The sequence below is a fragment of the Ruditapes philippinarum genome, unplaced genomic scaffold, assembly GCF_026571515.1.
Source record: "Ruditapes philippinarum isolate M1 unplaced genomic scaffold, ASM2657151v2 ctg3457_1_1_1_1, whole genome shotgun sequence".
Classification (NCBI taxonomy): Eukaryota; Metazoa; Mollusca; class Bivalvia; order Venerida; family Veneridae; genus Ruditapes; species Ruditapes philippinarum.
Window position 1 is genome coordinate 50,608 of NW_026856712.1, and position 26,937 is coordinate 77,544.

Below are 26,937 nucleotides of genomic sequence, written 5' to 3' on the forward strand. Positions count from 1 at the left end.
TCTTTTGTGTAATAAGTGTTAAACATTTCGCGGCCCCCAGTATGTCCGCAAGAAAACTACATATATTTACGCTATTATCTACGTTACGTCTTACCGCGCTATTTTGACGTCAACGTCACTTCTGACGTATGTTGTTATTGTTTATATATTACTGTTGAGATTTTGTACACATTGAATCGAGAGTCAATACAGATCGAACCTACACAACGCCTTTGTATTATTACTTCAAATATACGAAACCACTTCCACACCGATGTCAAAATAATAATCATTTTTGCAGAAAGGCTTAGCCTATAACTGGGTATATATGCTGGCATGTTAATCGTGAATCCTGTCAGTAGAACTTGCTTTTAACTATATTGACCATCATTGACTCGGTTTGCTGGCCTAATTGTTGCCATAAAACGATGGCGGTGAGGATCCCCGAGGATTACTGGGTACGGCTGTAGACATTACTTCGCAAGGACCAGGTGTTCTTTAATGACTTACAAACAATTCATTTTTAAAAGTTTTATTTTCATATAAATAAGAATATTATATAGATGTGTTTATTTTATTAATCAATCTACATACATTCTTAAACAACAAAATATGCTATTAACATATCTTAGTTGTTTAAGACTTTACTGACAGACCATACTAATCACATAAAACAATGAAAACAAACACAAGGTTATCTCCCTTCATAAGGCACTTTACTCCACAATAATTAAATATAACTCGTACAAAATAAATAATTTAATAAAAGCTCAGACACTTACTTTTTTCCAAGATATTTACGAACATATAACTTGTACAACCGAAGATATTAAATATATAAACTGAGGCTCTTACTTTCTAAAATATTTACATTTAACTTGTACACATTAAGTGATTAAATAAAAACTTAGTAGTACTTATTTATCACAATAATTACACGTAAGTTGTACAAAACAAGTAATTAAAAATAAGCCTAGGCACTTACTTTTCCCAATATCTACATATAACTTGTGCAAACTAGGTGATTAAATATATGCATAGGCACCTACATTCCCGAATAATTACATATAACTTGTACAAACCAAGTGATTTAATAAAAGCTTAGACTTACTTTTTCCAATAATTACATATAACTTACACAAAATTAAGTATAGGCATTTGCACTAACTTTTCCCAAAATTACATATAACTTGTATAAACCAAGTGATATTATATAAGCTTAGGCACTTACTTTCCGAACAATTACATTTAACGTGTTGAAATTAAGTGATAAAATATAAATTAAGGTACTTATTTTTGCATTGTAATAGCAAAGATAAGTCAATAAAACCCTACCCTCAAGGCCAGTGTATTTGCTGAGCTTATAACATTTAAAAAAAAAGCCTTTAATTACTGTTATAGAACACATAACTTATGCATTAAAGAAATTAATCCTGGCTCTTGAAATCCACAAGAAAGTATTGTCTAAAATATACATAAAGAATATATATACATAAAGAAATAAGTCACTACACTGTTTGATAAATCTACAGGGTAAAACATTTATAAAAAAATGTTAAAAAATACATATAAGATTGCCTTAAACAAGCAAAGATTTTCATGAATAATGAATATCTAAGCGTTTCTACCATAATTGTATATAAAATCTTCATAGCAAAAAGCATGTACACTTATACATGTAAATACATATAGATCAACAGTTAATCTTTTTTCTAAAGTTTCATTTATGTTATAAGCAACTATTACTGCAGAAAAATGAACTAATAAAAACACAACCGTGAAACTTTCATCAAACTCATACAATAATTCATGTAATACAGAACTGAATTCTTAAAGGACGCTATATACTAGGCTTTATTATCAACTTAATAGTAAAATCACTGTTGTTTTACAATTCTAAATGTTATATCATTTAACTCTTAAATTGCGGAAAAAAATATGAATTTAAGTAGAAATATTTAGATTAGACTTTTTTTATTACAAATGTTTTCTACACAAGTTTCATTACGGCTGCTATTAGAGTCGCGGTTTCATTTGCGTTAACTTTTCTAAAGTTTTAGCCTCAATTAAAGGAGTTTTTAGAGTTCTTAAACATTTGACAGCGGTCATGGTGATTTGCGATCGTATTGGAGAAAACAGGTACAAGTAGGACACTTGTGATACACAAATTATTTTGTCTTTTTACATTTAAACCAGGAATCAGAAGCATGCACATGGTACTGGGACGAAACGTTGATTATTGTGAAACAATTTGCTTCCGAGTTTGTTTTCAATAAGCCGGAAACCAGGAGTAAAGCTCTAATCATCCCTGTATGTAACTGAAGCTGAACTTCTGTAATGAAAAAAAGCTAACATTATAATATTTCGTTACAGTACATTTCCTTAGATTTCCTTTATATGTTTTGGGTGTTTACATTTTAAAGTGATTTGTCAGAATCATCCATGTTGAAAGCACTCGTATGTATCACGTTCAAGATTCCAGACACAATGGTCCGATAGTCAGCTACATGACTTGTATATTAAATTATTTATGTATGAGTGGACATCAAGTTTGATCCACCGACCTTCCATAAATAATTATTGTGACTCTTATTTAAAAGAACAACATTCAAGTATAGATCCAATTAGCTCTCTCATAAAAAAGCATTATGAATTTAACTATGAAGGAACGAGCTGACATCCAAGTAGACCCACCGTGTTCTCTCCTATATAATCAATATAATTTAATTATCAAGTAACGAGCGGACATCCAAATAGATCCATCAAGCTCACACCTATAGTAGCATTATGAATTTAATTATTAAGGAACGAGCGGGCATCCAAGTAGATCCACCGACCTTCCGTAAATAATCATTCTGGATTAAATTTTGAAGGAACAAGCGGATATCCAAGTAGATCCACCAATCCGAAAAGATCACTCGAGCTCTACCTATATTATAATTCTAAATTTATTTAAGGAACGATTGTACAACAAAGTTGATCACCCGAACTCTCTCTCTCTCTAACCATTTGGTCTTTCATTCCAAAGAAACAAGAGGACATCTCAAGATCTAAGTACCGAGCGTTTGTAGATAATTAGATAATTATCAATCTTATTATCTTGAATAATAATTATGATATACATTTCATTCAGCCTATCTAAATTTCACAGACGCGCAGTTTCTTATAAAAAAAACAGTACCGTACCTACAAAACTGGAAAAAATCCTATTATTTCTATTTAATAAGTCTACGATTCAACGGAAATAAACTATACCTAGGGACTAGGAGAAGAACTAATTATTCTTTAAATAAAACCTTCGCGAATTGTTAAAACAGGCACATGGTCAACGGAGGCCACCTTCGAATACCATTTTACTATCTCCATTCGCAGTTTATTGAGCGAAACCATTTAAGATTATATAAGAAGTATTACCTTGGCAAGAAAGAAACTAGTCTATGTTGATGAAGTAGTCTATTTTCATTGTTTTGATGTCACCATTGAATCTGCATCACAAATATTCCACGGCCGCTGAAAAGAGATAGTAGAAATATGTTATGACCGAATGTTCAATATTTTGTTGTCTGTGAAAAATATGTAATGAAGACAAAACATAAAAATAAAATAAAATGTGCTGTCTTAAATAAAGTATTTCCTAATTAATCAAATGTCTATTTAAATTAATCTGCAACTAAATATACTGTTCGTGTACCTTTTGAAGGCACATTCATGCAAATTGGTCATGGTCTATACTGTTTGTAATTTCCAATTTTCTCCCAAAATGATGATGGTTTCTGTGCTGATTGGATCAGAAACAAGTTAAGAAAGAGTTAAATTACATACATACATACATACATACATACATACATACATACATACATACATACATACATACATACATACATACATACATACATACATACATACATACATACATACATACATACATACATACATACATACATACATACATACATAAACAATTAAGATAAATATTAAAGACTCTTACCTGTCAAATATTTATATCTCCTAATAAATGTTTTACGAATTTTATATCAATTAATTCCGTAAAAAACGTCAAAATGTTTTTATTTGAAAAATATAACAACTGTCTCTTAATTAGCTTCCAAATTGTTAATCATAACCCTAAATGTAAATAAACTAAATCGAAAAAGTTAAGTTTCATGAGTCTATTTTTTCTGAGTGTTTTCATTTAAAAGTATTGAATTATTCTCTTTAGCTAATTTCACAAGTTATTGTTTTTGTCTATTCTTTGCTTGTTTTTATTGTTTTGAACTCAATCTCCCGCCTGACGTCTCGTATCACATGAAAAGTTTGTGATCTCCGAATATTTTCTCTTACACATTCATATAATGTTTCCGGTTCTATGGCGGCCATCTTCACTGTAACTGACTGCGGCAGATTTTCCAGCACAGTTATAAAGTTCTGTAAACTTCCTACAGACATTTCTATATACCTCAACTCCACACGTTCAATATTCAACATGTCACGTGACAGTAACAATGAACTTTCATCTAGATTTATGTACCTCAACGTAACATTAACTAACGATGGTGTTGATAGATTTAATTGTAGCCTAGGTAACAGCTGCAAGTATAACTTTGATAGAGTTGAATGTTGAGACAAGTCCAAGTTCCATCTCTTACAATCATGGCGCCAGTGTTCTTTACAGTGAAACCTCGTCAATGTTAGCTCTTTCATTGATTTCTGACCAGAGATAAAATTGAAAAATGTTTCCAGTTTTTTGTGAGAGAACGTGAACTGTTCAATATCTAGATATTGTAAGTTGTGACATCGCGCCAAGTTTTCACTCAGATTTCCTTCATCATTTGTCCATTTACCACACCGCAATTTTACGTGCCGTAGACAGGGAACCAATATCTGATTTATCTCAGCCTCCTTCTCCCTGTCACCAAAATAGTAAAGTTTCTGTATATGACTGAGATCTGTGAGAGCGAATAAATCTATAATTTCACGTAAACTGCTGGAAGTATATCTGATGTCTATATAAAGTGATTTTACGTTAGTTATATTTTGTTTTAACAAACGTTGTAACTGCCCACTGTGCATGGTGTCCTTGTCAATGAAGAAATCTTGTAAACATAATTGAATATTTTCACTTTCAGGCATTTCTTGTAAACACGACATGAACATTTTCTGTATGTTATACAATGGATTATTGCACATGAAGCCCTCGCCATCTGTCCTAGTTCTATAGTCGCGTGTTATCTCGTCTTCATTTATCACAGACATCAAATCATTTGATATTGCACACATCAGGTCAGCATTCAGTCCACTTATAAATTCACAAATTTTTGACATGTCCAAAATGTCTTGAATATTTCTACATTTGTCTACAAATTTTGTCTGAGCGTTACTTATAAATATGGCGGCAAAGAATTCTTGAATTTTTTTGTGAGCAAATGATACTTTAATAATTTCATTGATTAAAGTTTTACTTCTACTTTCTGACAATATTCCTGAATGAAAACCTAATTTCATATCGTCTGCTTTGAGATATGTTTCAGCAATCATTCCATCAAATACCAGCGTGTTTTCTTTGTTTTCATTACATAATGTTTTGTAAGCTAGTTCTGCTAATGATGTAATAAGACTGTAAAACTTTTTACAAAATATATGACTTCTGAAATATTCTGGGATATCGCTGACAGACGATTTACGAGACGGTTGAACTTCCGGGTGTTTCTTTGACGTTCTCGATAATAGAAATTCAATAATATTGGTGTAAATTTCTTGTTTTGAATTTCCTATTGAAATGTTGTTACACCATAAGCAAACTATATACATGAGGAGGAGTGGAATCACTTGCATATGCTCTAGGTCACGGTCACGTATCACTCTATTCAAGTCCCGTGTTTTACTCTTCAGTACTCTATCGTCATGGACACCGGTCATTTTTCTTATAGCATTTTCTTCTAGTTGCCGCGCAGAATCTGCATTTAATTGAACCAATTCTACTTTTTTGTTTATTTGACTTGTTTTCAGATTTGCCACACCAAGCTTCCACGGTCGAGTTGTCGTTAGGATAACACAATTATCACGTAGGTACCGATGTGGAATTGTTTCTGTTACTTCGCAACAACTATTTACAGGGTGATTCCATTCATCAAGACCGTCCAATATAATCAAACATTTTTCTCTACATAAAACTTCATGTAGAGATGCTGATGAAGGAAGTTTCTTAGTTATTTGCTGTTCAATCATATCGTCAATATTACAAACAGAGGTGCAGTCTCTTAAGAAAACCAAAAATAAGAACTCAAAGTCAAATAATGTTTTTAACTCGTCGTCTGTAAAACATGCGTAGTTGTCATCATGACAATGAGCTTGACACCACGTGATTGCAAGATATTTTGAGAAAGCAGTTTTTCCTAAGCCTGCATCAGCTAATAGATAGATTTCTTGCTGATCTCCACTTCTGGTTGAAAACAGGTCCCTCAGAGACTCGATCGGTATTTTCTTCTCTTCATTACAAGTTAGGGACTTCTGTTTTACGGCTACTATATCTGGCATCACGTAAAACCCAGCTAGATGTGTCTCTGTTTCTTCAAGAAGCGGTGAGAGAGGCATTGAACTACATCTATGTTTGTAAAATTTGATCAGGAAGCCTTGAAGTTCTGTAAAGGGAGTATAAAAATAATTTTCCGTGACATATCTTTCTATATAAAATAAGTACTGAGAATATTCAGGTGCTAACTAACTTCAATAATGTAAATTTAGGATAAGACATCGTGTACGATGAAGAAGTAAATATGTAATATGACGTTTATATGTGTCACCGTTGTATTAAGTTGAATGTACATGTATGGTGATTATATGAGTGTGGAAATCATACAGCAAACGGTTAATTATACTCGTCGGTTTCAATTAACAAAGTATACTTATCGGTATATACATGTATAATATTTTTGTCTTCATTAATTTAATCAAAACAGCAGTAATTATATGTTATTAATGTATAATTAAAGAAACAATATAAGTTTTTCGTTTATGCACATATAAATTGCATACCTGCCGCACAATAATTTGAAATTGTGTATTCCCGGATAAAAACGGGAGTTTGTTTTTTGACTTGAACATACCACGCGTTTTTGGTTGTTTACAGTTTGGGGGCTATCATGTGAATGTCTTAGCAGGGTGATCTATCTTGTGGGCGGTTAAAAGCAGACTGGAAATTTTAACCCAATATAACTTGACATTCTTAACTAGTTTATAAAATGCAAGTAAAAAAATCAAGGGCTTTACAATATTTTTAGTCGCAGCACATATCTGCTTCTGTTTGTCGATCACATAATTGAAATTATTTTAAAACTAAGAAGTAATGAGAAGTTCGGGAAAATACATGTTAAATAAAAACAAGTAAATGAAGATATATATGAGTATAAGATATACGCTACAACCTATGTAGAGCAACACCTCTGTAAGACAAAGATTTTGGTTGTTTTTGTGAGGTGTTGTACCATACATAAAGGCCAAGTAAATTGTGAATCTTGACTTGCGAAAATGTAAGACTGTTGAAGTAAAAAGGTTGCTGCTCAATAGAGGACCACTATGTAAAGATAGCACTGTATAAATCTAATTCATTATTATTATATTTCAAAGCGATATGACCTTACAAGCAGGAAAATAGCAAAGGGAAATAAATACTCAATACATGAACTAATTCCTCTTGATTTCTCAAAATAAATGGGGAAAAAAGGTTATGATAATTATTTTGGAACATCCTTTGTCGTTCATAGAGATGAATTTCCACCAAATTCGTAAAAAAGCTTTACCGCTTTAAAATTTTTACATTATTGACAAATGACAAATAAATACTTAGACCGTCACGAAGTCGGATTTGTATCGATGATCTGAACGCACCGAAGTTGACATATGAATTTCTATGTCAGTAACTTATAAAGTAGGCATATACAATATCTAGTTCTTACAAATTCACACCCCCCCCCCCCCGCAGCCATTCCCCAAAAGCACATATTAAATCATTTTTCAGTCAGGAACCCGCCTTTAAGTATATATGACATTAGATATAATTATGGTAAATATCTTATCGAAACAATAAATAACAGTAAACTATAATATTAAATGTGTAAAATATAAGCTACCTGAAAAAAAATCAACTGCAGTAAATAGAATAATTTGCGATAAAATTAAGCTAAAATTGAAAAGAATAAATTGTCGTCTGCTGTCAGATTCGTGACAAAATAACATCGTGTAAGAACATTGTTAAAATATTTCAAAAATAGAATAAATCAAATTTCAGTATATCAAAATCTTACCATTTTATACTACTAATACTAAAAAATTCCGATCAAAAGCGCAGTTTTTTTTAAATAATTAAAATGTTTATCACTGGTGCAAAATGGAAAATGCGCGGATAACTGAAAGACATATAATGAATCCATAAATAGAAATTTATTACTTTTTGACAAGCTGAGCCAACCATGCGAAGGAGAATCAAGGATTAAAGGTAAGAGGGTGCATATTATTTAGAAAGTAGAAGACACACAGTGATTAAACCATTGCAATATTTTAAGAGCTGGAAATGATATATTGTCGTGAAAGAGTCACACTATTACCTCAATTAATCGGCTAGGATTGTGCCCGTAAGGCCTTAGCGTTCAGGGACGTAGCTAGGTCAAAATCATATGGTTTGCACGATTTCTCGAGCGGCTGGAAGGAGCGGTGATCTGAGCTCTGGTGCCAGTGCCTGACAATTTTATGAGTCCACATTTGTCACAATAACGCTTTCTTGATATTTCTACGGCGTTTAGAGTTTTTTAAGTGCCTGTAGTTTAATGACATTTAATGCTAATTTCTCGTGCATATGTTATACAATACCACTCACAAACTAACCTATTCACAAACTCACTCACTCACTCACTTAATTCCTCACTTGCTTGTTTAATTCCTTACTTACTTACTAGCCTACTAAATCACTCACTTGTTTACTCACTCACTCACACACTCACCCACTCACTCACTCACTCACTTCATCACTCACTCACTTTGCAACTTGCTATTTCTTACTTACTTGCTAACTTACTTACATACTTTACTTACTTACTTTACGTACTTACTTGAAATACTTTCTTGATTGCTTGCCTCTTTTCTCACTCTCTCCCATGTTTACTTACTTACTAACTTACTTGCTTACTTGATTAATTTCATTCTTTATTACTTTACTTTACTAATCTGCTAACTCACTCACTTACTCACTTGATTGCTTACTAATTTTACTTTTCTTTAATTAATAAACTTCTACTCAATCACTCTCTTCCTCTCTTCCTGTCTCTTTCACTCACTCACTTACACACTCACTGATTCCCTCCCTACCTTCCTCCCTTCATCCCTCACACATTCAATCTATATTATTTTGTTTAATGCTAAGTTCTTTCATGATTAAACTTGCTGTGTCCCATCTAATTTTTTTTTCGTCAACGATATGTATTTCTTTCCCTATCGTTCCATTTCCCCCTCTTCCCTAACCCTTTGGTACGTCCCTTTCGCTTACAATTTTATCCTTGTGTCTGGCTTTAAATAAAAAATCTTCTTTATGACTTTTTGATAATTATAATTTTAATAAATAAAAACGCCCAGTCGGTGTTTCTACCTTTTGATGCCCTATTTGACTTCCTCTTGGTGGTCACGTGTTGTTTAAGTATGCGTTAAATGAATGCCGCCCTTCCTTGTTGATCTTTTCATATTTTCACGGTATGGAATCACGTGCCTTTTACGGTAACGCGCACTGACAATATGGCGGCCTAAATACCACGATTCGCATACATTTTTCAGGTATTTCTTCATTTATACCCCTTATATTTACATACGAGAAAAACTGTTGCCTTTGCGGAATAACAAATTGCTACCGCCTGTACTTTATTTTCCACCCATGTGCTAATGATTTATACAAACACTCAAAAATTCAACCGAGATTTTAAATGTCGAGAAATATTTTTTTTCTTTCTTTTTTTAAAAATGATGAAACAATGTTGAGTTAGCAACGAAAAAGGGGTCATAGATTTTTTTATTTGAAAATGTGAATATGAGGTGTTTTGAATGTTGACTGGTCATTTTCTTTTCAAGTTTAATAGAACAAAATATTTGGGTTACAAACACGGGTTCTTGTTTTGTTGATAACTCCCACGCAATATTTTATGTGCAAGCAGTTATATAACAATTACCATTTATGCAATAATGAATAGGCGACAACAATTTTTTATCCCTTGTAGGCTGCAGCAGGTCTCATATTGTCAGTGCGCGTTACCGAAAAAGGCACGTGATTACCTATCGTGACTTTCTATATGTGATTCTTGAATTTCTTTTTGACTAAATGATTTACTTACTTACTGACTGACGGACGTTCTAACGAATAATAATGTGGCTACTCTATTGTTCTCTCTATTGTTCTTTTTATCCACACAAAAGAAAATAGCCACATTAAAGCATTACGGATTGAATGACATCAAAGAGACAGAACAGTTACCTATTGTCCCTATAGCCAAATTATTACCTTCCGGTGAGAGCGGACGCACGGACGGAAGTTCTAACGGGACAGTAATTATGTGGCTACTCTTTTGTTCTCTCTATTGTTCTTTTTAGCCACACAAAAGAAAATAGCCACATAAAAGCATTACGGAATGAATGACATCAAAGAGAAAGAACAGTTACCTATTGTCCCTCTAGCCACATTATTACTGTCCGGTGAGAGCGGACAGACGGACGGACCGACCGACTGACTAACTGACAGATAGACTGACTGACTGACATGATTAGTCTCTCATCATAGGCATAAGTTAGGCCGAAATATAGTATCTTTTCTATGTATTCTTACTTTTATGTTCGAGGGTCTCATCAAGGGCCGAGCAGTTGCTGTTGGTTACAACAAACATATATGACAGCACTATTTAGAAAATATGGTTAAAGCTATTGTGTGTGATCTTACGACACGTCTTAATGTATTGAAAAAAGTTGTTTGCAATGCGATTAAATTTAAGAATTAAAAAGTTTCAAAATCTCTCACGCCCCTTAGCATCGACTAAGATTTGTTTACATACTCATCTCTTATTTAGAAGAACAAGGAAATACACTACACATAACACATGTGGACTTTGATTGATTGATTGATTGATTTTCTTTAGACCGGGCGGTCAAGGATAACCTACGAAAGTGCAAGCACTTATTTCCAGTAGGGTCCTTACCTCAGCAGACACTAGAGACAGCTATGAGATACAAGGAAATCCGGGAACCAGTCCCTAGTTCTTATTGAATAGATTCCTTGGTTTCTTTTACATGCCCAGTGTATAGCACTGATACATGCGAGGATAACCTGGGTTTCGTACCAGTAAACCTCTAGTTAGGTGGGAAACACTGAAAGTGTTTCTGAAAAATCCCAAGGGTGTTACCCAGGATCGAACCCGGAACCTCAGGAGTGACAGTCAGTGGTCTAACCAACTGAACTATCGCGCCACCTTTTACTTTTCTAAATAAACTGATATTACTAAAATAAGATAAAGCTTAGTTTGCCTTTTACAACATACATATTCAAATACATAACTAAAAGTATGATTACTTGAAACACATGATTTTTATAATTTCTTACTTTTTGGCGGCGAAAGTGATGTACAAGTGAGTCCAATGCAAGTGTAAAGCGAATGAATTAGTGAAATATACATAAGCATAACATCACTCACAGTGTTATTGAACCCCTATATTATAATCCAATGTGCGATTATCATTTCTTGTGAATTAAGTATGTGATAGACAAAAGAAACCCCTATTTTTCCAATAATGTTACTGTTCCTTACCTTTTTTCTGTCTCTGATATGTTTCCTGCGACATCGTACTACTGGCTCCAGCTATACAAAGTAGAAAACAAACATGTAATGAATGATAATTAGCGTGGTTTCTCAAAATGATAAAAAAATGCTGTTGATAAATGCATTTCCCACGATTGACGTTACAAATTCTATTTGTAGGACAATATAATGCTGGGAGGTCCGATATACTGAAAGATATTTCTTAAGAGGTAACCACACACGGCAGAGTAGGGCCGCAAAATGAATAATGATCCCGAGGGCTTTAGCCCATGTGCATTATTCATTACAGGGCCGATTATCACCGCACATAGAGTTGCTTCTCTTATATGCGTACAAAGTCCTCTAAAATCTAGAAGGAAATTTTGTGTTATCGAAATAAAATTGTCGCATTTTTTTGTTAAATTTCAATAAATATATGTTGTAAAAATTACGCTTAACTTCTCATTTTAAAATCAACCGATCCGTGCTTTAAACCTACTTTCACTGCTATGTGTTTTGATGTGAAATGTGTCGCCATTGATTGAACTTTTGCCCGTGATCATGTTCAGCGGGTCGGTTATGATCATGAGTTTTTGGCCCTGGACGCAACTTCATTATCGGTCACGTGACATTCGTAATCAGCTAACACCATTTGCAATTTTGCTACTATATATAGTCACAAGTGTGTTAATATACTATAACGCATTTTCCTAAAACAAATGATATAAGTTGAATCAATCATATTGTTTTAATCATAAAAAGTTTTGTAAAAATACACAAATTGTTGGCAGTCAGGTTATATATCGCTCCTTGTTATTAAATAGCCTTGCGGATACACACCGCTTAATTTAAGCGGTCCAACAAAAACATAATAGTCCCCCCTCCCCCGAGGTGGTCACTACACTTTTTGTTGGGGACCGCTGACACTTATATAAATAAAGAAGGATTTATTTACGGTATAATATAAACATATTTATGATAAGGGAAATCAATATTTCCTATATAGTCATTTTTACAATAAACATTCGACAGGTCTTATTTGACCATTTTCCTACTTAGAGGGCTTAATTCAATAATCCGTAAAATTTACTAACATGAGGGCTGTTTTCACTGTTTGCCTAAAGTTTCTCAAAAGTATATTGGCTTATCTTGTGTCAAATTGAAGTATTTTAACGTGTAGTTTTTTTTTTATATATATTAGACTTTGAAAATATCAGGTACCATATTGCATATAAAATGTGGCATAATTTAGCCGAAAATACTTATAATAATATTATAATTAAAATAAAACACTTTTTTAATGTCCAAGACTGATCCGAGGGACACTTTAATAATGTTAAAAGAAAGAAGTAAGACAGAAGTCCCCCCCCCTGGGGTTTGAACAAGCGCCCCTCAGTTTAGAGGCAGTTGACAGTATTTCAAGAATATTTGAACACTCTTCACAGCGGAGGTAATGTATTGGGGGGGGATACCTTAACACATTCATCATATCATTATTCATATATATTAGGATACTGTATTATACAGGACGACGGACCGACAGCTGTCCACCCTAAGTTCGGTTTTCCTTTTTTGGACCACTTACGATGACGCAGTCAACCTTGGCAATGGAAAACAAGCGGGAGAAGAAGTATCTAATTCATTGGGTAGTCATCTGGGGAACTGGATTATTTTTGAAAATAGCCAGTATACTGCTTCGTTGCAATAGAGACATAATCATAAAAATCTGATATTTATAGTATTACATAATAATCAAAGACCAGGAAGAAAGAGGATTTATCGAGAAACATTCTTTGCATACTGCCCAGTCCACAACAAAACGTGTCAACATTAAAGACAATGGCAAAGATTTACGACCCACGTGGTGCCGACCTTATCATTCGCGCAAAAATCTTACTTCAAGATATATTTAAAAATAAAAGTTTTAGTTAGACACGCCCTACCAGAAGATCAAGAGATGAAATGGCATTCATTTTGTAAAGACTTAGACAGTGTTAGCCCTACTAGACACAAGGGGAGTTACTTCAAGAGAATGTTGATTTAAAACTGCATTCCGTTCGGTACAGACAACAGTGCTGCCAGGACATCTTCAGAAATTAACCTTCATTTGATTTGTGATACCTACCTTAAAGCATACGGATATGCGATGCACATTACACGTGACGATCAAACGTGTTTAACCCAGGACAAGTCGCACAGTTGTCAAGGACATTTGTCGCACCTTGAAAACTACACACATTCACGGGGGAGGAAGTGTTACACTATGGAACATAATTAATGCATTTATTCTATCTTGCTTGATGACATTGAAACTTGCATTATTCTTAATTCCAACTTGCTTGATGACATTGGAACTTGCATTATGCTTGATTCCATCTTGCTTGATGACATTGGAACTTGCATTTTGCTTAATTTCATCTTGCTACATGACATTAGAACTTGCATTATGATTGATTCCATCTTGCTTTATGATATTTAAACGTTGCATTATTCTGGATTCAATTTTTCATTATTTCATTCAAACATTTCGTAGTGACCAATTCTTTCATTGAGTGATAACTATTAAACTGGAACAAGCCATTTGGAATACTAAAATGTTAACGTCTTATACCTTTATGTATAAGCTACCTTTCTTCATGCTCTATACAAACTATTTACGGTTTAGTTTTTTTGTATTACTTTTATGTAGAAGTCATTTAAAATTGACTATTTTTTGTTCCCTGGTGGATTTTGTTAAAATGTGACTTATTTGATTTACAGCTCGCATGGCGTGATTACTGTTAGCTTTCGCTTATTTCCATTATTCAGTGTTTATGCTTAATAAAGCTCGGTGTCTGAGGCTTTGTGGATTATGTTTGATCATCTTACATTATGATAAACAATTTAAACAATGTCTAGCGATTTGTGAACTGTTAAGGGGCGAGAACTCTGTTATCGATATCAACGAATTTTTTTCCATGATTTGCCTATCATCGGAATTTTCCGTACATGTATATATTACGGAATACCGTTAGGGCCATCGTGGTTATACGTTAAAATACAGAGGGCGACAATGCTATAAATACGTACCAAGCGCTTAATACATAAATTGCAGTGGAAAGAACATAAATACAAGTAGTAAGGATTATGTAATATAATTTTATACATGTATATGTATACAGTCTAATAGAAAAAAATATGCTCGTAAACAGTTATTCAATGGGGCAGTTATACGTACAGTGGCGGATTCAGGCTTTGGCTTAAGGGCTGCACCTACCCCTAAAGATACGTTGATGAGCTGGGATGGAATATATACGTGTAAGTTTCATGCAATAGTGGTCATAGTGTACTCCCTTCTCAAAACATATAATGCTGTCATCCAGTTGTTAAACACCTGCCTAGGTACTGCGATTGCGAAGGTCTTTATCTAATGACTTGGACATTAAAAGCAAAACTTATTAATTGGCCTTTTAACTTAATAAATGTCTCAAAGTCACTAATAGTGGCGAATAGGTATGTAACACATTAAAATATACATGTATAATAAGGAAAGAAGGAAGTTGTTTATTTTTGTGACATGTGCATAGTCAATTACAAATGTTGGGCATATGTGTGTCTGATTATAGATCAGACGTCCCGCACACACCACCACATTCACATACATTTGTGCTTCAGTAATATATTTTTATCACAAAAATTCATTGAAATCTATAAAATTCTTACTAAATATGTTTTATTTAAATAAAAACACATACACATAATGTATAGGAATCTGCTTTCCTTATTACGGGTCAAGTAAAGTTGTGCCTGTCTTTAAAAGAAACTTCTATATATATTTTTGTAATAACACTATACATGAATATTCATACTGCCCACTTACAGTGTAAAGTATTTAAAGCACAATGTTTGTGTGAAGCCAAATTATATTTATTTTATTTTACAAAAAAAAAATCAAGTTTGTACTGTACTAAGTCGTGGCCACGAGTTACTAAGTGACATGTGTGTGTTTTTATTTATCTCGTGCGCACGAGATACTGTGTCGTGGCCACGAGTTACTAAGTCGTGGCCACGAGAAAGTTAAGTCGTGGGAACGAGATACTATATCGTAGCCACGATATACTATGTCACGGCCACGAGTTACTAAGTCGTTTAAGTCGTGGGAACGAGATAACTAAGTCGTGCAGACGAGATAATTAAATAAGATTACACCATGATTTTTAAACTTAGAAACTTTCTGTTTAAAGATTTACGTGCAACATTAATCTTTGAAAATACTGAAATGTTCACTTTGAACTTAATACATGTCTTTAGAATCATAAGGCCCATAAATCAGACATTAATTTTGACTAAGTTATAGCCCTTTGTTGGGACAATTCTATGATAGAATTGGTCATTTTGTACGTACAAAGGCCTGTTAACATTGTTTATACCATAACTTGAGAGAGACTTAGTCCTGGGAAGGGACATTGCCCATGGACAGTAGATATCCTATAAGGATGTTTGAGGTCACAGGTCAGATAAACATGACACTTCATGAAAAATCCTTGTCTGATGAATGATTTAGAAAGAATAAGCCGTAGTTTATATAAACCTAAAAAGATCAGTACATGAAACCTAATAATTTTAGGCAATTTGGTCAGAAATCAGGGTCACAATGACGCTAAATCTTTGACCAATCAATAACTTGTATAAATGGCACTTTTACGGGCAAGTGAAGTAGGGGCATCCTTGTTAGGAAAATTCATATAAATAGTGTAATTTGATTGGCCACGACTAAACTTTCTCGTGGCCACGACATAGTAACTTGTTCCAACGACTTATTTATCTCGTGGCCACGACTTAGTAACTCGTGGCCACGACTAAGTTATCTCGTTCCCACGACTTAATTACCTCGTCGCCACGACTTAGTAACTCGTGGCCACAACATAGTATCTCGTTCCCACGACTTAACTATCTCGTGGCCACGACTTAGTAACCCGTGGCCACGACACAGTATCTCGTGCGCACGAGATAAATAAAAACACACACATGTCACCTTCGTGCCACCTTAAGTTTGATAAAATTCAATTTCACTTATCACACACGCTCAAAAAGAAGTGTAAATAATTGTATAAGAGGTGAGTTGCCACTTGTAGGATGAGTTATTAGAGACATATATAACTTTTTTTCCACATGCTGGCGGAATCTTCAAAAACACGCACTTTTCGTCTGTCGCATCTTGTTCTCTTGTTTTTCAGTAAATTTTCCCTTTACATGTCAGTCCTCAACTAACACTGTTCTATATACGCCCCTATATAAAGTGGACGTAACTTTGCCAAAATACGGGATCATCCGGAAAATAACGGGATGTACCGACAAAGCGACACCTGCTGTCATAATATGAACACAAATTATTGCAACTCGCATTATGCTTACTGCCAACTGCTTAGTGCGTACTGTCACATGCGACTATAATATCGCTATCGTTGTCATCTCCGTTGTTGATGCGCAGTGATCATGTATTGCATTGTATTTGTAATCAGTGAATATATTGAAGCATATGAATGCTAAGACACATCAAATCAGTCAATTATTGATCAAAATGAATAGTTTAATTTGACATAATGTCGACAATATAAGTGGCAGATTTATAGCAAATTAAAGATACAACTACCATGTTACATATAGTTATAAAGAATGTTATCTTAAACACCAAACATAATACGTTGTCCTTAAAAAAAGATGAAATTAAACATATAGCATATTAAAATATGTGAGTTTGATGGTTTAGTAGGGAACACACAAGGTTGCAATTACATGAAAGTGCATTCAGTAATCATAAGGCATGACTGAATTCAGCAAAACGAAGGTTTTTATTGTCATAAAGAAGTAAAGAAGCAAGCATAATGTAAGTTCCGATATCATAAAGCAAGATGGAATAAATGCATTAATTCTGTTCCATATTACACGAAGGTTGGAGTTCTTATGATAACTTGTTCAGGAGGTCTTGTGATAACTGTCACGGAGTTCGTCGGAAAACATTTGTAAATACTACAAAAAAAACTCGTCAAATTGGTTATTTTCACTTTTTAAAAATAAGTTTTAGGTGCTAAATTAAACTTTAATGATTAAGTGTTACATCTTGTATTATGTGTCAAAATCTAATTGATGAGCCATTTTTATCGCTTAAAATCTGGTAGTTTTGGGTAAAATTGCCAATTCACAAGTATTGACCTGTTTATTTCTGGTCTTCAATCTTGTCATACATAATTTCCTAATTATAATGAAAAATTGCTAACAAAAAGCACCGGCGAACAGATTATACCCGATTTTTTAAATGTCCTTGTCTCAAATATTCCTGAGAACTTCATCCTTCGTGTAACAGTTCCTCCTCCGTGACATTACTTAGACTTAAATTTATGGCTGCCGTAATTGGCTAAAAACTACATATACGAGGCAATACCTGCAACATCTTTACACATATGGTCTGACCGTTAATAAGTTACTCACTGGGTGTCATCAAACCGGTAGTGGACGACATTTCACTAGAATACAATGGCTGAGAGAAACGAATCTTACAGATGATAAATAGAAAGTGGATCCGATGTACTGCCAGACCAAGAATATGAGATATTGACATGAGGAATTAAATTCACTGAATTTCTGAAGAGCAGATTACGAGAAAAAGGTCATAATTGTTTTAAATATAAATGCAATATATTATATTATAGTCGCATGTGACAGTACGCACTAAGCAGTTGGCAGTAAGCATAATGCGAGTTGCAATAATTTGTGTTCATATTATGACAGCAGGTGTCGCTTTGTCGGTACATCCCGTTATTTTCCGGATGATCCCGTATTTTGGCAAAGTTACGTCCACTTTATATAGGGGCGTATATAGAACAGTGTTAGTTGAGGACTGACATGTAAAGGGAAAATTTACTGAAAAACAAGAGAACAAGATGCGACAGACGAAAAGTGCGTGTTTTTGAAGATTCCGCCAGCATGTGGAAAAAAAAGTTATATATGTCTCTAATAACTCATCCTACAATTGGCAACTCACCACTTATACAATTATTTACACTTCTTTTTGAGCGTGTGTGATAGTCGTATGAGCAATAGTGAAATTGAATTTTAAGATATACTATGCTCAAACTTACGGTGGCACAAAGGTGACATGTGTGTGTTTTTATTTATCTCGTGCGCACGAGATACTGTGTCGTGGCCACGGGTTACTAAGTCGTGGCCACGAGAAAGTTAAGTCGTGGGAACGAGATACTATATTGTGGCCACGAGTTACTTAGTCGTGGCCACGAGATAATTAAGTCATGTAATCTGATTTAATTATTTCGTCGGCACGACAAAGTTATCTCGTTCCCACGACTTAAACGACTTAGTACAGTACAAACTTGATTTTTTTCTTTAAAATAAAATAAATATAATTTGGCTTCATACAAATATTGTGCTTTAAATCATTTACACTGTAAGTGGGCAGTATGAATATACATTTGTACATGTAAAGTGTTATTACAAAAAAAAAATATATGGAAGTTTCTTTTTAAGACAGACACAACTTTACTTGACCCGTAATAAGGAAAGCAGGTTCCTATACATTATGTGTATGTGTTTTTATTTAAATAAAACATATTTAGTAAGAATTTTATAGATTTCAATAAATTTCTGTGATAAAAATATTTTACTGAAAGATGTGTATAGTATATCATTAAGCACAAATGTATGCGAATGTGGTTGTATGTGCGGGATGTATGATCTATAATCAGACATACACATGCCCAACATTTGAGCCGCGTCACGACAAAACCAACATAATGGGTTTGCGACCAACATGGATCCAGACCAGCCTGCGCGTCCGCACAGTCTGATCAGGATCCATGCTGTTCGCTTTCCAACTCTTTTACAAGTAGAGAAACTGATAGCGAACAGTCTGGATGCTGATCAGACTGCGTGGACGTACAGGCTAGTCTGAATCCATGCTGGTCGCAAACCCATTATGTTGGTTTTGTCGTGACGCGGCTCATTTGTAAATGACTATGCACATGTTACAAAATAAACAACTTCCTTCTTTCCTTATCATACATGTATATTTTAATGTGTTACATACCTATTCGCCACTATTAGTGAATCTGAGACATTTATTAAGTTAAAAGGCCAATAATTTTTGCTTTTTAATGTCCAAGTCATTAGATAAGACCTTCGCAGTACCTAGGCAGGTGCTAAACAACCGGATGACCGCATAATATGTTTTGATAAGGGAGTACAGTACACTAAGAAGACTATTGCATGAAACTGACACGTATATATTCCATCCAAGATCACGAACGTATATTTCGGGGTAGGTGCAGCCCTTAAGCCAGGACCTGAATCCGCCACTGACTGTACGTGTAACTGCCCCATGGCATCACTTTTTATGAGCATATTTTTTTCTATTAGACTGTATACATATATAAAATTATATCGCATAATCCTTTACTACTTGTTTTTATATTCTTTCAACTACAATGTATGTATTAAGCGCTTAGTACGTATTTATATATACATGTACGCAGTATCTATACGGAAAATTCCGATGATAGGCGAATCGTGGAAAAAAACCCGTTGACATCGATAACAGAGTTCTCGCCCCTTAACAGTTCACAAATCGCTAGACATAGTTTTAATTGTTTATCATAATGTAAGATGATCGAACATAATCCACAAAGCCTCAGACACCGAGCTTTATTAAGCATAAACACTGAATAATGGATATAAGCGAAAGCTAATAGTAATAACGCCATGCGAGCTTTAAATCAAATAAGTCACATTTTAAAAAAAATCCATCAGGGAACAAAAAATAGTCAATTTTAAATGACTTATACATAAAAGTAATACAAAAAAAACTAAACCGTAAATGGTTTGTATAGAGCATGAAGAAAGGTAGCTTATACATAACGGTATATGACGTTAACATTTTAGTATTCCAAATGGCTCGTTCCAGTTTAATAGTTATCACTCAATGAAAGCATTGGTCACTACGAAATGTTTGAATGAAATAATGAAAAATGGAATCCAGCATAATGCAATGTTTAAATATCATAAAGCAAGATGGAATCAAGCATAATGCAAGTTCTAATGTCATGTAGCAAGATAGAATTAAGCAAAATGCAAGTTCCAATGTCATCAAGCAAGGTGGAATCAAGCAAAATGCAAGTTCCAATGTCATCAAGCAAGGTGGAATCAAGCATAATACAAGTTCCAATGTCATCAAGCAAGATAGAATAAATGCATTAATTCTGTTCCATACAGAAAGTTCCTCTGAGTCACAGCCTAAATGAGGAAATTTTTTCTCATTGAGTGAACTCTAAATAATACTTTAATTTAGACATTAAATGTAAAATGACTCGATTATGCTAATAAGATATGACTGAAAAGTTGCCAAGCAACCGCCTTTAGAGCTAAGGTAATGTATGAAGGAGAAACCTTTCACTTGTGGCGAGGCAACAGCTACAGTTATTCCTTAGCGTTTATGGTTACACCCGATACACCTATTGCAGAACAAACCTGATTCCCATTCTCACTTCCAGCTAACCTTCAACTGACAAACCTTATAATAATAGAGGCCAGTATTCTCCTTACTAATAGGTGATACTGGATTGCGTAAGTACGAAAGTGCATTCAGACAATGATTTAGAAATGCAACCAACGCCACCGAGTGACAGGAATACCTTACATAGTGCCAGAACCACAACATTGACCAAAGATACGAGTTCATGATACATAACCTATTACTTTTTTCTGGGGCTAATTCCCCGGAACTTTACATGTACGAGGCACAACCGGAAATATGAAAGCTTATATTTCAATATATATCTTGAATTTTACAAGCGTCAATCCGAATCAACAGTAGAAAATCTCTACGAATGTTTATAATATCGGATTACGTAACTTCGGTGCAAGCTGCAACAACTACAATCAAACATATTTATTAATTCTAGTTCCCTTCATGGCGCGGAAAAAACATTTATACCAAAGCACATCCCCGGGTATTGGCAAGTACAAATTCAACATATTTAAGTAATTAAGTCCGGTAAGCTATCAGTAGGAGTAGCAAATACACAATTCAACTTATCTATTCAGCTGTGGTTGTCTCGCTAAGTTGAAATATTACATTAATTTACGCCGATGAACATTCACTATATTATTTACAACATAAAAAAATCAATCACATCAATTTCCACACAAGTGGCCATTTTTAAAATATATAAACACAAATATACAGCCTTATATCTTAAATATAAGATCAGACTGTATAAGGCTTAAACAACGACGCTGTGTGTGTGCGCGCGCGTGCGTGCGCGCGCGTATGCTTGTACGTGCGCGTGAGCTGTTCGTGTTTACATAAATTGAATACTTTCCTTTATGATTATTTGTTCAGTTGTTCTTTGCCCCCCCCCCCCTCAATCTCTTTTTAACACGCACCATTATGAACTTTTTCTTTAACCTGTAAGTTTGTATTGTATTAACTGCAGTATACGATTTTATTAATCAATTAACTCAGAAAGATGTCGCAATATTTCTAACACCTCTTACCCTTCTTTCAAGCAGTGCTTATAAAGAATGAAAATGAGATATAATTAAATATGAAATACAAAATATTCAACTCGCTTCTCTTCATTGCCTTTATTTGTGTTATTTTCCATCCGGCGATTGATAAATTTATGAATTTAAGATTGAAAACTAACCTAAATAATTAGCACATTTTAATACCGCTTAAATGTCATTAACATTCATAAGGCGCTACATCTATGAAAAGTGAACAATTAATATTTCTGTTAACTAAGTAATTGAGTTATAAAGCTATTAAAACGGATTGCACCTAGTTATACTGTTAAAGTTTTTTAATTTAGATCGATTTTTAAGATATTTGGTAAAAATATAGTATGTGCAATACAATTTTTGAAACAAAGGACTATCAAGCAAATCACAATAGCAAAACATTTTTCTTTTGTTTAAGCCGTCGATGTGTTAACGAATCATTAAGCATTTAAATGGGTTGGGCCATTTAATGACGCAACCACTGACTCGTAAACGGTTTCGTTCATTCTGTAATCAAGTCATTATCCTTTCAATAAATCATTCATTTTTGAAACAAACACACGTCGTTCAATTTGGCAAAAGTCCATCCATATAAACAAAAAGAGTATAGAATAACTGATCTTTGCCATTACTTATACTTTATTGTTTAACACTTTTGTATGATATATCTTTAAATCTGTGTATGCTTCGTGAGCACTTTTAAATTTGGCATTTAAACTTTAACATGGAATCTTTTCAGGACATATAATATCATTCAACACAATACATTTTTTTAAGATACATTGACGTCAATAATTTCTGAACAATAAAAAATTTGTTTTTAGGAAACATTTTCAGCTATAAATGAACCTTTTTTAAAGGTACGCCAGATATAAACTTATGTAAGTAACGACGCTAATAATTTTAATGCAGTAGCTGTATTTTAGCATAGTTGTCTTGTAAATAAAAAACCAAAATATTAGAAGATATAAAAACTTATTAAGCCATTTCATTTATATAGTATTCAGAAAGTACATATTTTATTTATTCATTATTTACCCGAATATTCAAATGATTACAAATATTTTAAACAATAATTACTGATGATTTATTTATTCTGTTCAAATACCGTGAAGACAGAACTTTTATATTTCAACTATAACTTCTTTCATTTAAGGTGTGACCCCCATAGGCACTATAAGGCACTGTAAAATTAAAGAATTTGGTCGGTTACATACCCTAAAGGATACCTGTATGCAACATTCAAACAACAAATACCGTAAGATCTACGAGTTGTGCTAAAGCTTGGCTATTAGAAGGTCTCTTTTTCAGGAATGAGGAAACTATATATAATTTCTAATATCATCATCTGAAAAAATGTTTTTCTTTTGATCATGGTTAGGGAACAAATAATAGCATCACAGAATAAAGATTATTTATACTCAAAACTGTTTGAAATACGAGGGATGTTCGGAATGTATTGCTTATTTCTATCTGGAGACTTCAATTTTCAAGTTAGTTCAAAAATGTGCATTTCATTCCCTTGGCTAGAAATGCAAAGTTTCAGCCGATGTATCCACTTCTTGAAGGCGTCACGGTACGTCAATTTGGGCACAGTAATAAGGTACTGATTAATGGCAGATCCAAGTGCCTGTCGGAACTTGTATTTCCGCCCAGCAAGGAAGGATTTCAATTTCGGAAACAAAAAGAAATCACATAGGGCAAGGTCTGGAGAATACGGGGGTGAGGCAAAACACTTACTTTGACAGTTACTTTTTCTTTTTTCAAAACGCCGAAACTTTTGCGGAGGTATGAGCTTTGGCATTGTCATGTAGAAGACGGATATGCTTAAAACTTAAGAACTACGTCTTTGTAGTACTTCCCAGTGATACTTTTGCCCTTTTTCACCGGCACTTTTATTGCGACTTTGTTGTGTTTAGTGGCCCAGATTTTGTTGCTAACTGACGGGCTCAAAATAATGGACACAAGTTTCATCACCTGTGACTACATTGGCAAACTGTTTTTGTCATGTTTTGAAAACATTTGAAGCCTTAACCCGTTGCTTCTTTTGCTCATCAGCACTCATCTAGCAGAAATCTTTCTGACTTTCAAATGCTTCTTCAAAATAAAGTGAACCATTGATAGTGATATGCCTACCTTTCGTGCAATATCACGAACTGTAAATCTGGCATCTCCTTCAATGATACCCTTTATTTTGTAAATGATTTCTTTACGAGATGCAGACTTTGGCCTACCTGATTTTGGTTCATTTTTGATGCACTCTACACCAGACTCAAATTTCTTTTTCCATCGCCTAACTGTCTCATAAGACACAAAAGAAGGTCCATTAGCAGTAGAGAGTTCAATCTTCAACTGCTTCAAAGAGCAATCCAGTTTTCAGCGAGCTTTGATGTAAGCCCGCATTTCATCTTTTTTGTCGACGCTTCTACCAACCATTTTTACTACAGTGGTCAATGACTGCGTGTATGCAAATGACAAATTGTATGTCTTACACTTAGTCTAACATGTACATTGAATCACCGTTGTGTAGGTATTGAATTACCCTATAAAGGTATGTATTGATTTTATCGTGTCCCAGGTGGATCACGAGATAGAGGACAATAAGCAATTCTTTTCAAACAGCCCTCGTATGTATGTATAATAATGTCATCACTATCCCACCGATTTTTTTAACACTTTTACCTAAATACTTTAAGGAGAAGAATTTTATAAGACTTAGTCTTTCGTTTTCATCCTTTTCTTTGAATATATTATATATTTGTATTCTGATTGTATTGTATTATGTATATCATGTAAATATTCGGGAAATAAATATGTTTATATCACTTGTTTTTTCTTTCTAATAGGGATCTGAGATATATATATAAATAGTGTTAAAAGAAAACAAAAGAGAACACATTTCCCCTTTTATGAACCCATGCCCCTCAGTAACAATGAAGTTGCCATTAATTATTCGGTAAAACAATGAGAAAACTTTTTGCCTTGAATAATTCTAAAAAATACATCCAATTTTAAGAAAAATACAATATCATGCAAATGGTAGATGACAAGGAAGAATTCCCCATAGCAGTCTATCTGCACATGACACGTAAAGAGGTGTCCCATAGATGACTATCTGCACAATAACATCGTATGACAATTGTCACGGATAAGAATTGTGCAATTATTAGGGGAGAAAATGTGCAAGCGGTCGGATATCTCAGTCCAGTCGGTAGAGCCGCGGAACGATATTCCGAGGGTCCCTGGTTCGAGGTCCGGTCAATACAATATATAGTTTCCGAGATGAGAAAGGATTATCTTCTTAAATGAACATCAAAAACATGTTCAAACAGATGTGTATGTGTATATATGATGGATGACAATTCTTATGAATAAAGAGGACGGAGAGATAGGCAAAAGATAATGAAGAAATATACTCAATGTTTAATTGAGCGTCGAATTTTTGTGCGATACACAGTCCGGTTGGAATTTAAAGATTCTGGATGATTTTCATATTTGGGCTTTAAAAACGGAACGAGCTAATGATGTAAAATTTTGCAGATCGCATCAATTTGTGCGTAAATCTTGAAAAGTATACTAGTATTCAGTCCCCTTATGTCAAAATAAATAAGATGTGTTCCTTAAATATTGTTGAGATTTTCGAATTAAAATGCATAACTATTAAAAAATGTCTGATACTCTGACTTCAAGATCGTTTACAAAATCAAATTATGTAAGTTGCTTTTACACAATTTAAAATAGGTATGTTTGTACTCAGGCCTGAAAGTCTTCCTGTAGATCTTTACTATATGTAACATATAATGAACAAAACATATAGGGTTGAACAAGATTCAAACATAAAAACACCGTTAGATTTAAATTTGATCACATTGTCGTCAAATCTAGCAATACTTTTGTAATACGTACTAGCGTGTGTGTACCATGCCAATCAAATCACTGTGAGTAGATTGGCATACTTAAAGTTCAGGCCCATATGCTAACCTGAAAACTGACAATGTCCAATAAAAGTCCACTGGATAATGAATTTCAATATGAGTTGTTCTAACGCATTTTTATGATCTCTGTTTAATTATTGTATACATAAAGAAATTATGTTATGAATGTATTTTTACCGTGTGAACTTCTTCTATAATCCATTTTCAGTGTTTAGAAGCAATGGTTTTGATATTCTTCAACTCGAAGATGTTTCATACATGATCATCACAAATGTTTGTGTTAAATAAAATACTTCAATGGTCACCCAACGCTCGTTAGAATATTGTCTAACAACATTTAGTACAATATATATTTCCTTCACAGCTTTTGAATTTCAAATATTTTAAACATACTTGTTGTCAAAATTATATTCGTTTAACGGATGAATAAGCCGCTTGCCTATTAGCCAATGAAAATTCAAAGACAATACGATAAAAATTGCTATATATAGGTACAATACATATGAATCAATCAATGAATAGCATGTTGTTATTTATAGGTACATTACGTAGGAATAAATTAAAGAGTGTCTCGTTTCTATTTTGCTTTGTGCAAACATATGTGCTCGATTGGTCATGAATGTTCTTTTGTTGTTGTTTTTTATTTTTATGTG

At 33.8% G+C, this 26,937-nt stretch overlaps 1 protein-coding gene across 1 annotated transcript; it reads right to left on the reverse strand.

The window, feature by feature from the left end:
• Positions 1 to 632: 632 nt before the first annotated feature.
• Positions 633 to 26,684, reverse strand: LOC132747466 (uncharacterized). Its single transcript, XM_060736859.1, has 5 exons — positions 26,462 to 26,684; positions 11,808 to 11,858; positions 3,968 to 6,617; positions 3,394 to 3,489; positions 633 to 2,311 (listed from the first exon to the last, which is right to left on the reverse strand). The coding sequence occupies exons 1-3, from the start codon at positions 26,484 to 26,486 to the stop codon at positions 4,225 to 4,227; spliced, it is 2,469 nt and encodes an 822-aa protein (XP_060592842.1). The 5' UTR covers positions 26,487 to 26,684; the 3' UTR covers positions 633 to 2,311; positions 3,394 to 3,489; positions 3,968 to 4,224.
• Between the last annotated feature and the right edge of the window lie 253 nt (positions 26,685 to 26,937).

Excerpts from the sequence above, each read along its gene's own strand:
- LOC132747466 (XM_060736859.1), bottom strand. The coding sequence starts at position 26,486 with ATGGATTATAGAAGAAGTTCACACG. Across the intron at positions 11,859-26,461 it reads TTATAGAAGAAGTTCACACG|CTGGAGCCAGTAGTACGATG; the intron begins GTAAAAATACAT and ends TACTTTGTATAG. Across the intron at positions 6,618-11,807 it reads ATATCAGAGACAGAAAAAAG|AACTTCAAGGCTTCCTGATC; the intron begins GTAAGGAACAGT and ends CTCCCTTTACAG.